The sequence below is a fragment of the Nomascus leucogenys genome, chromosome 12 (assembly GCF_006542625.1).
Source record: "Nomascus leucogenys isolate Asia chromosome 12, Asia_NLE_v1, whole genome shotgun sequence".
Taxonomy (NCBI): domain Eukaryota; kingdom Metazoa; phylum Chordata; class Mammalia; order Primates; family Hylobatidae; genus Nomascus; species Nomascus leucogenys.
Window position 1 is genome coordinate 31,723,345 of NC_044392.1, and position 12,874 is coordinate 31,736,218.

General features: G+C 35.2%; 1 protein-coding gene across 3 annotated transcripts in view; it reads left to right on the forward strand.

Annotated features, from left to right (window-relative positions):
- The window catches only part of KIFAP3 (kinesin associated protein 3), a 163,987-nt gene that overhangs the window by 30,335 nt on the left and 120,778 nt on the right, over positions 1-12,874 (forward strand). For all 3 annotated transcript variants that reach the window (XM_030823994.1, XM_003258855.3, XM_003258856.3), the window contains exons 4-7: positions 6,452-6,507; positions 7,313-7,454; positions 10,215-10,314; positions 11,263-11,387. In XM_030823994.1, coding sequence (XP_030679854.1) covers positions 6,452-6,507; positions 7,313-7,454; positions 10,215-10,314; positions 11,263-11,387 — 423 coding nt within the window. The remainder of the gene's footprint in view (positions 1-6,451; positions 6,508-7,312; positions 7,455-10,214; positions 10,315-11,262; positions 11,388-12,874) is intronic.

Sequence of the window (12,874 nt, forward strand, 5' to 3'; positions counted from 1 at the left end):
CATAAACCAGGCAGCTCTTTGCTGGTCAGGTAAGAGCTGTTTAATGGGCACTGTAGAATCCTGCAGCTTCTCACACAGTTTCAGAGTCAGTCCTGGGGAAAAAGAGGCTCCCTGCTCATGAGTATCTCCTCCTTGAATTTCCCAAGTAGCATGATCATATACAAAGTATCTCCATTTTATTATGGAACTCTTCTGGGCACTGCTGACCCCAGTTAGCCTGTTTCTGACATTGCCTGAAATAGCATGGGTATTTCAGATGTCATGATCATTTTATGTCCTTCCACCATAGAATGTCTTCAGTTAATGTCCTATAACAAGGCAGTAAATGCCTCTTAAGTGGAAATTCTCTAGTCCAGAGTCACAGTAGTCATCATTGGGATGTGCTCACAGACTTTTGCTATAAGCCTCAGTAAACGTTCCACAAAAGGCTATCAAGTGGAGAATTTGTTCTTACCAGCACTCCAGCTTCTATTCTATATTCTGTGGGCTCAGGCAATCTTATTGGTTCCCATTTTGGTATGTCCAGTTAATTATAGCTTGAAGGGCAGATTTTCATGCCTTCAGTTTTATAGTACTAGGTAGAGGAAACATCCCCTAGTCAGATACAATATCCATTTTCATAAGACATTAAGGTAAAGAATACACAATTACTAATATCCAAAATCTACAATGAACTCAAACAAATTTACAAGAAAAAAACAACCCCATCAAAAAGTGGGCGAAGGACATGAACAGATACTTCTCAAAAGAAGACATTTATGCAGCCAAAAGCACATGAAAAAATGCTCATCATCACTGGCCATCAGAGAAATGCAAATCAAAACCACAGTGAGATACCATCTCACACCCGTTAGAATGGCGATCATGAAAAAGTCAGGAAACAACAGGTGCTGGAGAGGATGTGGAGAAATAGGAACACTTTTACACTGTTGGTGGGACTGTAAACTAGTTCAACCATTGTGGAAGTCAGTGTGGCGATTCCTCAGGGATCTAGAGCTAGAAATACCATTTGACCCAGCCATCCCATTACTGGGTATATACCCAAAGGACTATAAATCATGCTGCTATAAAGACACATGCACATGTATGTTTATTGTGGCACTATTCACAATAGCAAAGACTTGGAACCAACCCAAATGTCCAACAACGATAGACTGGATTAAGAAAATGTGGCACATATACACCATGGAATACTATGCAGCCATAAAAAATGATGAGTTCATGTCCTTTGTAGGGACATGGATGAAACTGGAAATCATCATGCTCAGTAAACTATCGCAAGGACGAAAAACCAAACACTGCATGTTCTCACTCATAGGTGGGAATTGAACAATGAGAACACATGGACACAGGAAGGGGAACATCACACTCCGGGGACTGTTGTGGGGTGGGGAGAGGGGGGAGGGATAGCATTAGGACATATACCTAATGCTAAATGACAAGTTAATGGGTACAGCACACCAACATGGTACATGTATACATATGTAACAAACCTGCACATTGTGCACATGTACCCTAAAACTTAAAGTATAATAATAATAAAATAAAAAAAAAATACACAATTACTTTACAAAAAGCCTATATAAACATTTCAACTTTGATCATCCTATCCACCCTTACATTTTATGTTCTGGTCCTGGGAATTTCTCTTCACTCCCAGACCATTTTACCCTCTCCTGTGAAAAGGGATTTGGGTTCCCAGCAGAGGGTTTAGCTAAGTGACCAAGACTTTTTAGTCAATCTTTGTGTTCATTAATCACCTCAACATCATCCCCAGGCAATTTTTGGTCAGTTTTCTCATCTCTGATCTTTGTCTTCTGATTTTTTTAAAAAATGTCTCCAATTGGGGTAAGTACAGAAAACTGATTTGGTACCCTTTAATATTTGGGGAACCAGCAATTAAGGCCTTTTTTTCAACCCCATCAATTTCCATTTTATTCATTCAATTTCTTAATAACTGTCTAAAGATTTTCACTCTGCTGGGATGAGACCCATGACTCTCCCCTTTTCTTTTCCTCTTATTTTTACTCCTATCAATGTTTTCTTCATTCATCATATTTCTTGTTAACTGTTTAAAACTTCTCATCTTCCTGGAATGAGTCCTTTGACCCTCCCCTCTACCCTTCACCATTCCCATGTTAACTAACCTAATATTTTCTGTTAGCATCTGTAAGACCCATGAGGAGAAGCTGACCATGACCTGGGTAATGGGCATATTCAAGGCGTGAATATCCCTGTCCTCATAATGCCAGTCCCATATGGCTTGCATACAAACCACATTAGCTGCTTCATCTGGGGTACTCCACTTGGCAGTTATAGGTGGAGTCGGACAGTCTCCTTTCTCGGGTAAAGAGACCTTACAGTGGCTTTTATCCAGTTCATTAGGCTAACTGTTTCCTCACTAATAATGTCCTGTTTTTCTGGATCATGCATAACCCTTTGCAATTGTTTAACAGTGAGCAGTGGGTACCGTACCAACCCAAACATGTTCTTTCACTCTGCAGCATTTTGAAACCAAAGACACTGCTCCCAAATTAGTTACTCTCATAATCCATTTCAGTACAGGTTCCTTAGGGAGCTGATGATATTAATCTATAAAATAAAAGGATGGAGGATAAGGAACCTTTGATTCCTGGGTGACCATGTGGTCATCCATGGCATAGAACTGCAGCTAGGCTATGCCTAGTTACTAAAGGTAAAAGTTACAGTGAATTTGGAGATGGATACAACTTCTGAGGAGTTGGTTCACTGGATGCATAAGGAAATGCAAACTAATATGAAAAAAGCGTAATATTCAATTCCTTGGTTATTGTTACCTATAATGGCTAAAATGAAAGTAAAAGGAATTGCTGGGTTGGGCCTTAAGGCTAGAGAAAGCTCAGATGTGGGTCTGTGTGAGCTCAGGTCACTAGCCTCGAAGCTACCCACAGAAGTGGAAAATTATGTCAGGGCAATATAAAATGCCTCTGTAACCTGTGGTCTCCAAGAAGGTAGCCAATGTAGAAGAAGAGCAAAATGAAGTAACTGTTGAAACCAGAGTATATAGTATAAAGGAATTGTTCTGTTTCATGGAGCTCCCACTCAGTCACAGGTCGTTTTCAAGGACATAAAACAAGGTGAGAGGAACCCTCAATTAGTACCTCCTCTTTATGAAGAACACAGAAAGACAAAGAAAAGATTATTTCTGGAAAGAAAGGGAACAATATGAATATTCATAAACCAAAAAGTACACTACAGTCAATATTTCCCAAGACTAGTCATACACATCTTTTTCTCCTATTAATCAAAACCTTGCAGGAGACAGTGATTTTTTACTTTTTGCTCAGCTAGATTTCACACAGAGAGATCAGGAACCTGACTGGTAAATGATTCTTATTACCCTGTTGCCAGCTTGTCAGGTTCCTGGATTCTCTTAAACTGTGGCTTCCAAAAGAGCAGAGCTTTGATCACCCTGCTTGCTGATTATGAAAGAAAACCATTTTCTTTGTTTTCATGGGTTCATAGGTGAAAGCTGCCCAGTTTTGCAAGATATAATCCAAGGGGCTGCTTGAGGTAGGAGGGATTAAGTTAGCTTTTCCCATATCAACCGAGACAAAATTACAATATGCACATAACAAAGACAAACACCAGTTACTTGGCTCAATATCCAAGTTTTAACCTAGCAAAACAGATAAAACAGACCCCTCTTTCCACCCGTTAGGCCCACTGAACTTCTGCTAATGTTTCCTTCTGGGTTCCCCACACACAAACAGGACAAGATAAGAACAGACATGAGAACCCGATAAGTCAGAACTCTAAAACCAGGTTTCATAACTGAAACCAAATCGCCCAAGAGTACTTCCCCCACACATTGCCCTTTATTCTCCTTCCAAATGGGGAAATTCCCCTTAAACAGGGCCCTTTTTACAGATTGGGAAGGGTCAGCAGGACTTCTGAAGAGGGAACAGGACCTTTAAGGAGGCCAACGATCAGGAGAAGGCAAAAGGGATGTCGATTGCGCTTGGGAATACTTACTGGAGAAGTCTTTCAGATTCAGAAACTGTTTCTGTACTCCAAGCAAGCTTATGTGAAGGTCGGCAATGACTTGCTGGCAAGGGAGGCACCAGAGACAGCCCCTGGCTTAAAGAAGCCAGGCAGCCGCTTGGACTCATTTCCGGACCTCTGAAATGTCAAGAGGTCACTGAGCCACAGGCAGATGCCTACGAGGGGTATCCCTTTAAGAGTTCACCACTAAATTGTAACCATACCTGGCTAATTTTTTACATTTTTTGTAGAGACGAGGTCTCACTATGTTGCCTAGGCTAGTCTCAAACTCCTGGGCTCAAGCGATCCTCCTGCCTCGGCCTCCCAAAGTGCTGGGATCGCAGGCATGAGCCACTGTGCCCAGCTGGTGCTCTTAAAATAATGTATCAGTGCTCAAGTTTTGATTGGACTAAGTAGGGAAAAAAAAGAAAATTTTGTTTGGAATTTTTTCAAATTAGTCTCTCTTCATCCACAGCAAATAAAATGCCTTGTACTTAATATATACTTTTATTAGCTGTGAATACAGTATCTAACATAGATGATCAACATGTATTTGTTGAATGAATTAAATGCTTGTAAATTTATTTAAAAGCAGAAAGGGCTGGGTGTGGTGGCTCATGCCTGTAATGTCAGCACTTTGGGAGGCCGAGGCGGGCGGATCATGAGGTCAAGAGATTGAGACCATCGTGGCCAACATGGTGAAACCCCATCTCTAGTAAAAATACAAAAGTAGTTGGGCGTGGTGGTGCGCACCTGTGATCCCAGCTACTCAGGAAGCTGAGGCAGGAGAATCACTTGAACCCAGGATGCAGAGGTTGCAGTGAGCCAAGACTGTGCCACTGCACTCCATCCTGGCACAGAACGAGACTCCATCTCAAAAAAAAAAAAAAAGCAAAAATAGACATTTTGAACATGATTGCTTCGAATCACATAGCTGGCATTCAGTTAAGTACTGTGTAGATAAGGAAAATATTATCAAGGAAGATTTTTATTAGATATTTTGTTGGTAGAATATTCTTGTTAAGATGTCTGTAAATGGTGAGAGATCGCATAGTGCAATAAATCCAAGTAGAAAAGCAAATCTGGTAGTCTTTTAAGATCTGTGTCTACTTATTGTAGGTTGTACAGTATAGTTGATCTTTCCTAGTGCCACATTAATATAATTCTGAAGGCATTTAGAATAAAATATCTCTGAACTAGTAAAAACTCTTTCACTGAGTTTTCAGGGCAAATCAGTGGTTTTATCTTGCTCCCCAGAAGTTAGAGGAATATGAAAAAATTTCCATGTCATCATACATGGATAAAATAATTCAAATCAATATTTTCTCTATCTGGATAGAGTATTATTAATAATTGAAGACATAGGAAATGCTTTAGGAAGTGTATAGTAAATATACACTTTTTATAAAACTATTGGTTTTCTTTGTTAAAACTCTTTTACTTGGTAAGCAGTATTCCAAAGCCAGAAACCTTATCTTAAAAGTGATTGAAACAAAATAATAATACTTATTTGATTCATTACATTCAGTGATTTTTTTTGCATAATTAAAACCACTGTCTTAGTAAATTATCTGTTTGAAGCAGAATTAAGCTGTTGGGAATGTATGAGCTTATACAGAATGGGTACTGTCCTCTGAAAATAATGACTAATTCTATCATATATTTATTTGCTAATTGTGGAATCAAAAATTTTGATAACATTCTAACTTACTTTAATGTACATACATTACTTAGACTTATGATCCAGATCCATAAAGTATATTTGATAGTTTTTTTGTTAAAAAAATGAAATTATGCCATTAATCAGATAATTCAATATAAATGAATGGCTCAAACTTATGTTCAATACCTTTGGATAACTATTTGGGAATAAGTGAGGATTTAATTAACACAAGTAATAAATATTTGCCTTTTAATTTATGACCTTAATTTTACTTGTTAAAAAAGAACTCGTTAACAACTATTCTATATCTTAGGTTTTAAATTTATCAATTTTTATTTCTTTCAGCTTTGTTAATTTTCATTTCAGTTTTTATATTACTCAAGTCATACTTTTTTCTTTCCCTTATTGATTTTCCTATTCCTACCTTAAATTTGAATTAGGACGGGAAAAGAGGACAGTTAGAACAGACTATTTTGCTTCTTGTTGGCAAGTCTAACTGTATACCTTACATACCCAAAAAGTTAACCAAGGAGGAAGTTGGTGATTAGTTATAGATTTTATTAATTTATACTCTCCGTGATATCCTCATTAGATCAAATGGATTGTATATGAGCATTTTTATACATTGAGAAGAGATTATTTCATAAACTATTTAGTTTTAATATCCCCAGTTTAGCTAGAATTAAACTCAGCTGCTGAAAATAAAAATTACCTAGAAACCCTAAAAACCTAATTCTCCTTATTAAAAAAAAAATCTTTTTACAGAGAAAAAAGAAAAATCAAGCAAGCCTAAAGATCCACCTCCTTTTGAAGGAATGGAGGTAAGACTGCATGCATTCTGATCTAACAGAGGACTGGATTATAAGATACTGCCTTTTTCCATCAATAACACACACAATCACATTAAGCACATGTGGTATTTAAAAACAATGACTTAACTCAGAGGTACCTGAAAAAGGTAGAAAATCATTATTTAATTGAAAAAGACAAAAAGTATTGGTTCTGCTTTTTTTGTGCTATCTCGGCTCGCCACAACCTCCGCCTCCCAGGTCAAGTGATTTTCCTGCTTCAGCCTCCTGAGTAGCTGGGATTACAGGCATGTGCCACCATGCCCAGCTAATTTTTGTATTTTTAGTAGTGACGGGGTTTTACCATGTTGGTCAGGCTCGTCTCAAACTCCTGACCTTGTGATCTGCCCGCCTCGGCCTCCCAAAGTGCTGGGATTGTAGCTGTGAGCCACTGTGCCTGGCTAGGTGTGCTTTCTAGACAGTTAATTTTGATAAATGATGGGTAAAAATGTTTACATATTCTTATTGTAATATGTTTTGAAATATTGTTTAATCTACTGTAGTAGATACAACTATTTTGTGTTACATTTAAGATACTTTATATTGATAGACAATTTTTAAAGTTTATATACATCTCATTTTATCATGGGGTTTTGTATTAGAGTCCTAGGTCTAAAGGTCTAAAATTTCCATATCCAAAAAGATGGCTACTACGAGTTCTTTGGAAATTTGTGTGTTGTTATAAAGGCCAGTATATTGATCACAAAATATCATTTCTTTGACAGTGGATCTGTTGAGCATTGTTGATGAGTAATTTCTGCCTCTTCCTTTGTTTCAGATTGATGAAGTTGCTAACATTAATGACATGGATGAATATATTGAGTTATTATATGAAGATATTCCTGACAAGGTTCGGGGTTCTGCTTTGATCCTGCAGCTTGCTCGAAATCCTGATAACTTGGAAGAATTACTATTGAATGGTGATTACTATAAAACATGTTTAATTATAATAGAGGAATAAGTTATAATTATTTATAAAAAACTTAAGACTGCATATATTTTCCAGCTCTTTCTTTCTTTCTTACTCAGATTTCTTAAATTGAGAGTGTAGCATTTAAATATTCTCTGGAAAATTCACAAACCATTTAATGTAAACAAGGAAAATTAAGCATTAATGGTACTATACCTTTTCTTTCTTCTACTCTGGGAAGCTTTTTTATTGTTTCAAGTGGGATATAAGATCAAACTTTAGACATTTGCATAAATATATGTATCAGGTTTTATTAAAGTTCCAATATTAGTTTTTTCTCAGTAGCACAGGGAAAGCTATTAATCCTTGCAGTTTCATTGAGATTGAATTTCACATCAAGTGTTTGCTTTCCTTTCACTAGAAGTACTTGGTACTTTCTAACAAGAAAAGGAGACAGAATGTTTTTAACACCCTTTTCTCAGTAACACCACTATAGAATCATTTTTGTTTTGTTTTGTTTTTGTTTTTGAGACAGAGTCTCCCTCTGTTGCCCAGGCTGGAGTGCAGTGGCACGATCTCCGCTGACTGCGACCTTCGGCTCACTGCAACCTCCGCCTCCCGGGTTCATGTAATTCTCCCACCTCAGCCTCCTGAGTAGCTGGGATTACAGGCACGTGCCACCATGCCCTGTGTGTGTGTGTGTTTTTTTTTTCAGTAGAGACAGGGTTTCACCATATTGGTCAGGCTGATCTGAAACTCTCGACCTCAGGTGATCCACCCACCTCAGCTTCCCAAAGTGCTAGGATTACAGGCGTGAGCCACCGCGCACCCTGCCTATAAAATCATTTTAAATGCATAGTTTTCTGATTATACATTTGCCAAAAACAAAATAGGAAAGATGTGTTTATTATCTGATTTGCATTACATGAGAGAGAATGCCTTTCTGGTTGTTGCCAAATACCTGGATAAAATAATTCAAATCAATAGTTTTGCCAATCAGTACTTTCAAATAAGTATTCCAAATGCCTTTTCTGCTGTATGCTTGCCATTCTTTTATGAAATAGATAATTCTTGAAAACTTATTCTGTGGCAGGTACTGTTCCATATTTTCATGAAATTGTTTTAGTGTTCCCTCTCCTTCTGTTCCATTGGTTTATTTGATGATTTACATACCAATACCACACTATTGCTGTGTTGTTTTGTATTTTGACTTGAACTTTAGAATATGTAGGAAAAATTTTCCAAATTGCTTTCTTTCCCCCCAGAATTGGCTTTACTGGTCTTGCACATTTGTCTTACATATTTTGAGATTACTTCATCATATTCTGTGAAAAGACATAATGGGATTTTGATTATGATTGCATTCAATGTAGAAATTAATTTTGGATTGTCTTTTGACCTCTTGTAAACTATATTTTCTTTTAGCTGTTTCTCAGTAAACTGTGTACAACTCCTGTAACTATATTTTAATTGAGATGTTTCTCTATTCTGTTCTAAGGAGAAAAATGAAATAAAATTTTGTAAATAGGTCACTAAACCTATGCCTAAATTTATGACATTATAGAACACTTCTGTATGGGCTAGTATTTTAAGAAATATTATTTTCTCTGGATTATAATGGTCAAATACTTTTGGGAATTACTACATTGAACAAAGCTACACCAGATTATTTATTAAATAGGACTTTTTGGAGGCTTTGCATGTTAATATGCATTGCCAAGCTATTTATGTGACTCCAAAATAATTCTTTGCAAAGCATATACTATTCCAGTTCTCTACATTGTGAATGTGAATAATACTGTGAAATGCTATCACAGGATGATTTTTAATTTGCTAAAAAATTTGTCACTACGTGGTTTCATAACTAATGCAATCAATTTTTGTTCATAGTCTGAATAGCCAGAAAGCTCAAATATGGAACATTTTCATTATCATAATAAATACTCATAATGCAGTCCATAAAGTACTATTGTAAATCCTGAGTATCTATTAAGAACAGTGGAATTATGATTTCTATATTTTAACATACGGATATTTTATTTTATTTTAATTGTTTTAAGAATTTGTATGCCATGTACCAACCTGATTTGAAACTAGCATCATTACTTTATACTTATAATTTTCATTTCCTCAAGAGAAAATTTTAGCAGAAATGTTTCTTAAGCTACCTGAAAGTTAATTTTGTGAAAGCTTTTTGTTTCGTTTGTGGCTACTAGCATAAATTCCGTGTGATACTGAAATATTAAATTTATTTTTCTGTGTATAGATTTTATTTGGTTTTTAATTTGCATTAATGGAACTAGTGTTAGTCTACTAACCTGCTCATTTTTTTCTAGACTTATTTAAGTTTTTTTCATATTATCAAATACATTAAATCAGATGTTAAAAAGAAAAAAATCAGTACTCCAGTAATAAGATTAGTTCTTAATCTTACAAATTAAGATTACAGTTCTTAATTTAAGGTTATTAAATTAAGAAATGAAAGACTTTTAAATTATTTTATTGTCACTGTAACGTATGTCACTTTATCTAAATCATATTTGATTATTTCTGTGTACAGTATATACTTGAAGCAGCATGTTACATATCTTTAAGTAAAATTACATTTTAGTTTTAAAATGAGCTGTCTGTATTGGAAAGAAGCATCCTACTTTTTGTCCCAGTTCTATCTTAGCTTTGTTATTTATTAATAACTAGACATTTAAAACCAATCACCCTTTATACCAGAGCAAGGAGAATGATCATTTCGGTACCTCTCCTTTTTCTTTAGAAACTGCCCTTGGTGCATTAGCAAGGGTCCTGAGAGAAGACTGGAAGCAAAGTGTCGAGTTAGCTACAAACATAATTTACATCTTTTTTTGTTTTTCCAGGTAAGTATAAAAATTATTAAATAAAAAGACTACTGTATCTTATTGCTCTTTGTCTGTGTCATTGATTCAATTTGTAGATCACTTGTTCTGTTTTTCTATGTGTCTGCCTATGCTCTACTGCTGAATTCTTATTCCTGTTTCCCATTGTCTGTCTTGCTATCTGTTATTCTATCTTTCATTTAGTCTATACCCACTCATGCCTCAGTTTCCTTATGAGTAAAATTTGGATAGTAATAGTGGCACCCTCTTTGGATAGTGTTTTGGATTAAATGAATTAAAAATTAAAATACTTAGAATAAAGCCTGACCCAGAGTAAGTGCTCAGTAAATGTTACTGTTATATATACGCATGTATGTGCAAACACATACCTGTTATGTATTCGTATTTATTATTTATACACATATATCCTTAAGAAAGAAGATATTTTTTAAGACATTATGAAAAGTTTCTAGCCAATTCCTAGAGAATTGCTGCTTCTGTTCTAAAAATGTGCTAGTATTAGCAAATAAATATTTATTGAATAAATACTTGGATTAATGTATTGTCTAGAAAACATGTAAAACTCATTACTAGTACTTTACTAATTCTCCAATGTCAATTTTATACTTTAAGTAAAATGTATGTCTAGTATTGCTACATTATTAGTTTTGTTAGACAATAATCTAAAAATCTATTGTGAATATCTGAGTAGTTAATATGGTGGTTAGTTACAAAAAATGTCTACTTTCTAACTTCTTAAAAATGTATTTTAGGTAAGAGTAGTGTGATATATTTAAAGTAATTTTATAATCGCAAGTCTTCGTAGTGTATTGTGGATCTATTCATTTATTAAAATATGTATATGAAATTTATTTTCTACATGGTTTGTACCAGTGATCACCAAAAACAAATTTCCTGTACCCATAAAATGTATTCTTTTAAATATATATTAAAATGTCTTCTTTAAAGCTTTTCTCAGTTTCATGGACTTATTACTCACTATAAAATTGGAGCTCTGTGTATGAATATTATCGATCATGAGTTAAAAAGACATGAGCTTTGGCAAGAAGAACTCTCAAAGAAGAAGAAAGCTGATATCCTTTTAGAGTGGCATTTGAATCCTCTGTTGCCTTTTGCTGTAAGTTTTGGATGGGTGGGATGGTTTTGTTCTTTTTTCTTTTTTAAAAATTGTTAATTGCATTACTTGGAAACAATGCAGGAGTGTGTTATTGAAGGTTAAGAAGTAGATTGAAACTATCAAAATGAATACAGTTTGACATTCACTTTTTGTCTCTTCACAACCTTTATTAGTTAATGAGGTAGAAGGAGCAGGTAATGGTTGTGTCGGGTAACTTAGTAGGTGAGCCTCTAAGTGATTACGTCATTACATCCACTAAGATCCTTTGGTTAGTTGAAGCCTGGCCCACCACTACTGCTTATATACTTCTATATGAGTACTAAGGTGACTTCGATTAGAATGGGTGTAAATTTGGTGATGAACCTGGTTAAAAGTTCTATTTTTCTAGGAAAGTACAAAAATACTGTTGTTAATAAATAAAAATTTGAAAGGCCTATAGAATGATAGAACCTGTGAAAGGAAACTTAGGTATCTGTTTTAACCTATCTTGCAAATATAAAAATATTTTCTGCAACTTCCCTGGCAAATGCTATTACATAGGCTCCTCTTTAACAATGTCAATGTTTATTTATTTCACCCATCCTGTGGTTTAGCATTCTGTTTATTATAATAGTCTTTTCCTTGGTGCACTGAAGTCCATTCCCCAATAACTTCTAGCCATTGGTTCTAGTATTGCATACTAAAGCAATATGGAATAAGGCTATTCTCTTCAACATCATAATTCTTCTCATATTTGAAGATGTTTATCATATTTTACGCTCTAAACTCAATGCTTCTAGATCGAAGGCCCCTGGTTAATTCATATCTGTTCAAACATGATGTGTTTTGCAGATCAATTAGGTATGCTGGTAACTTTCCTTTGAATCAAGTGTTTATTATGTCTTTTAAAAAGTGAAAACTTTATTCCTGTTTTGCAGAATATCATACATTTTTAATTCTGCTTTGTGCAAAAGTGGACCTTACTTTTACATTAATTTTGGCCTCTGGAAACCCTGAGGCTTCAATTTAATCTATGTTGTAGTACGTTAATTCTGGTTATCATGTACAAAATCACTCAGGTTTTTATTATTGTCACATGGAACTCCAAGATACTATAAAATCCACACCCACACGCAAGCTTTGACTTTTCTTAATTAGAATATTTTCAGGTTTATAAATTTTCTATGCATACCATAAACTTCTGGCATCTAGATTGATAGTGACTCAACTACATCAACAACCCAAGAATCCTAGAGACTTTACATCAGTTCTGGAGTCACAAGACTCCTGAATACTTCAGTGGTACCCAAAATTTATTTAAACTGGAGAAGTATGGAGGGAACCACTAGTGGAACTCTTTAGCAATCATGAATTTGCATGTTGTTATTGTTTGGTGACAAAAACTGATATCTTAGGACATATTGTATTTCTATGTCAGACACCATTAATTTTAAGATTCACTAT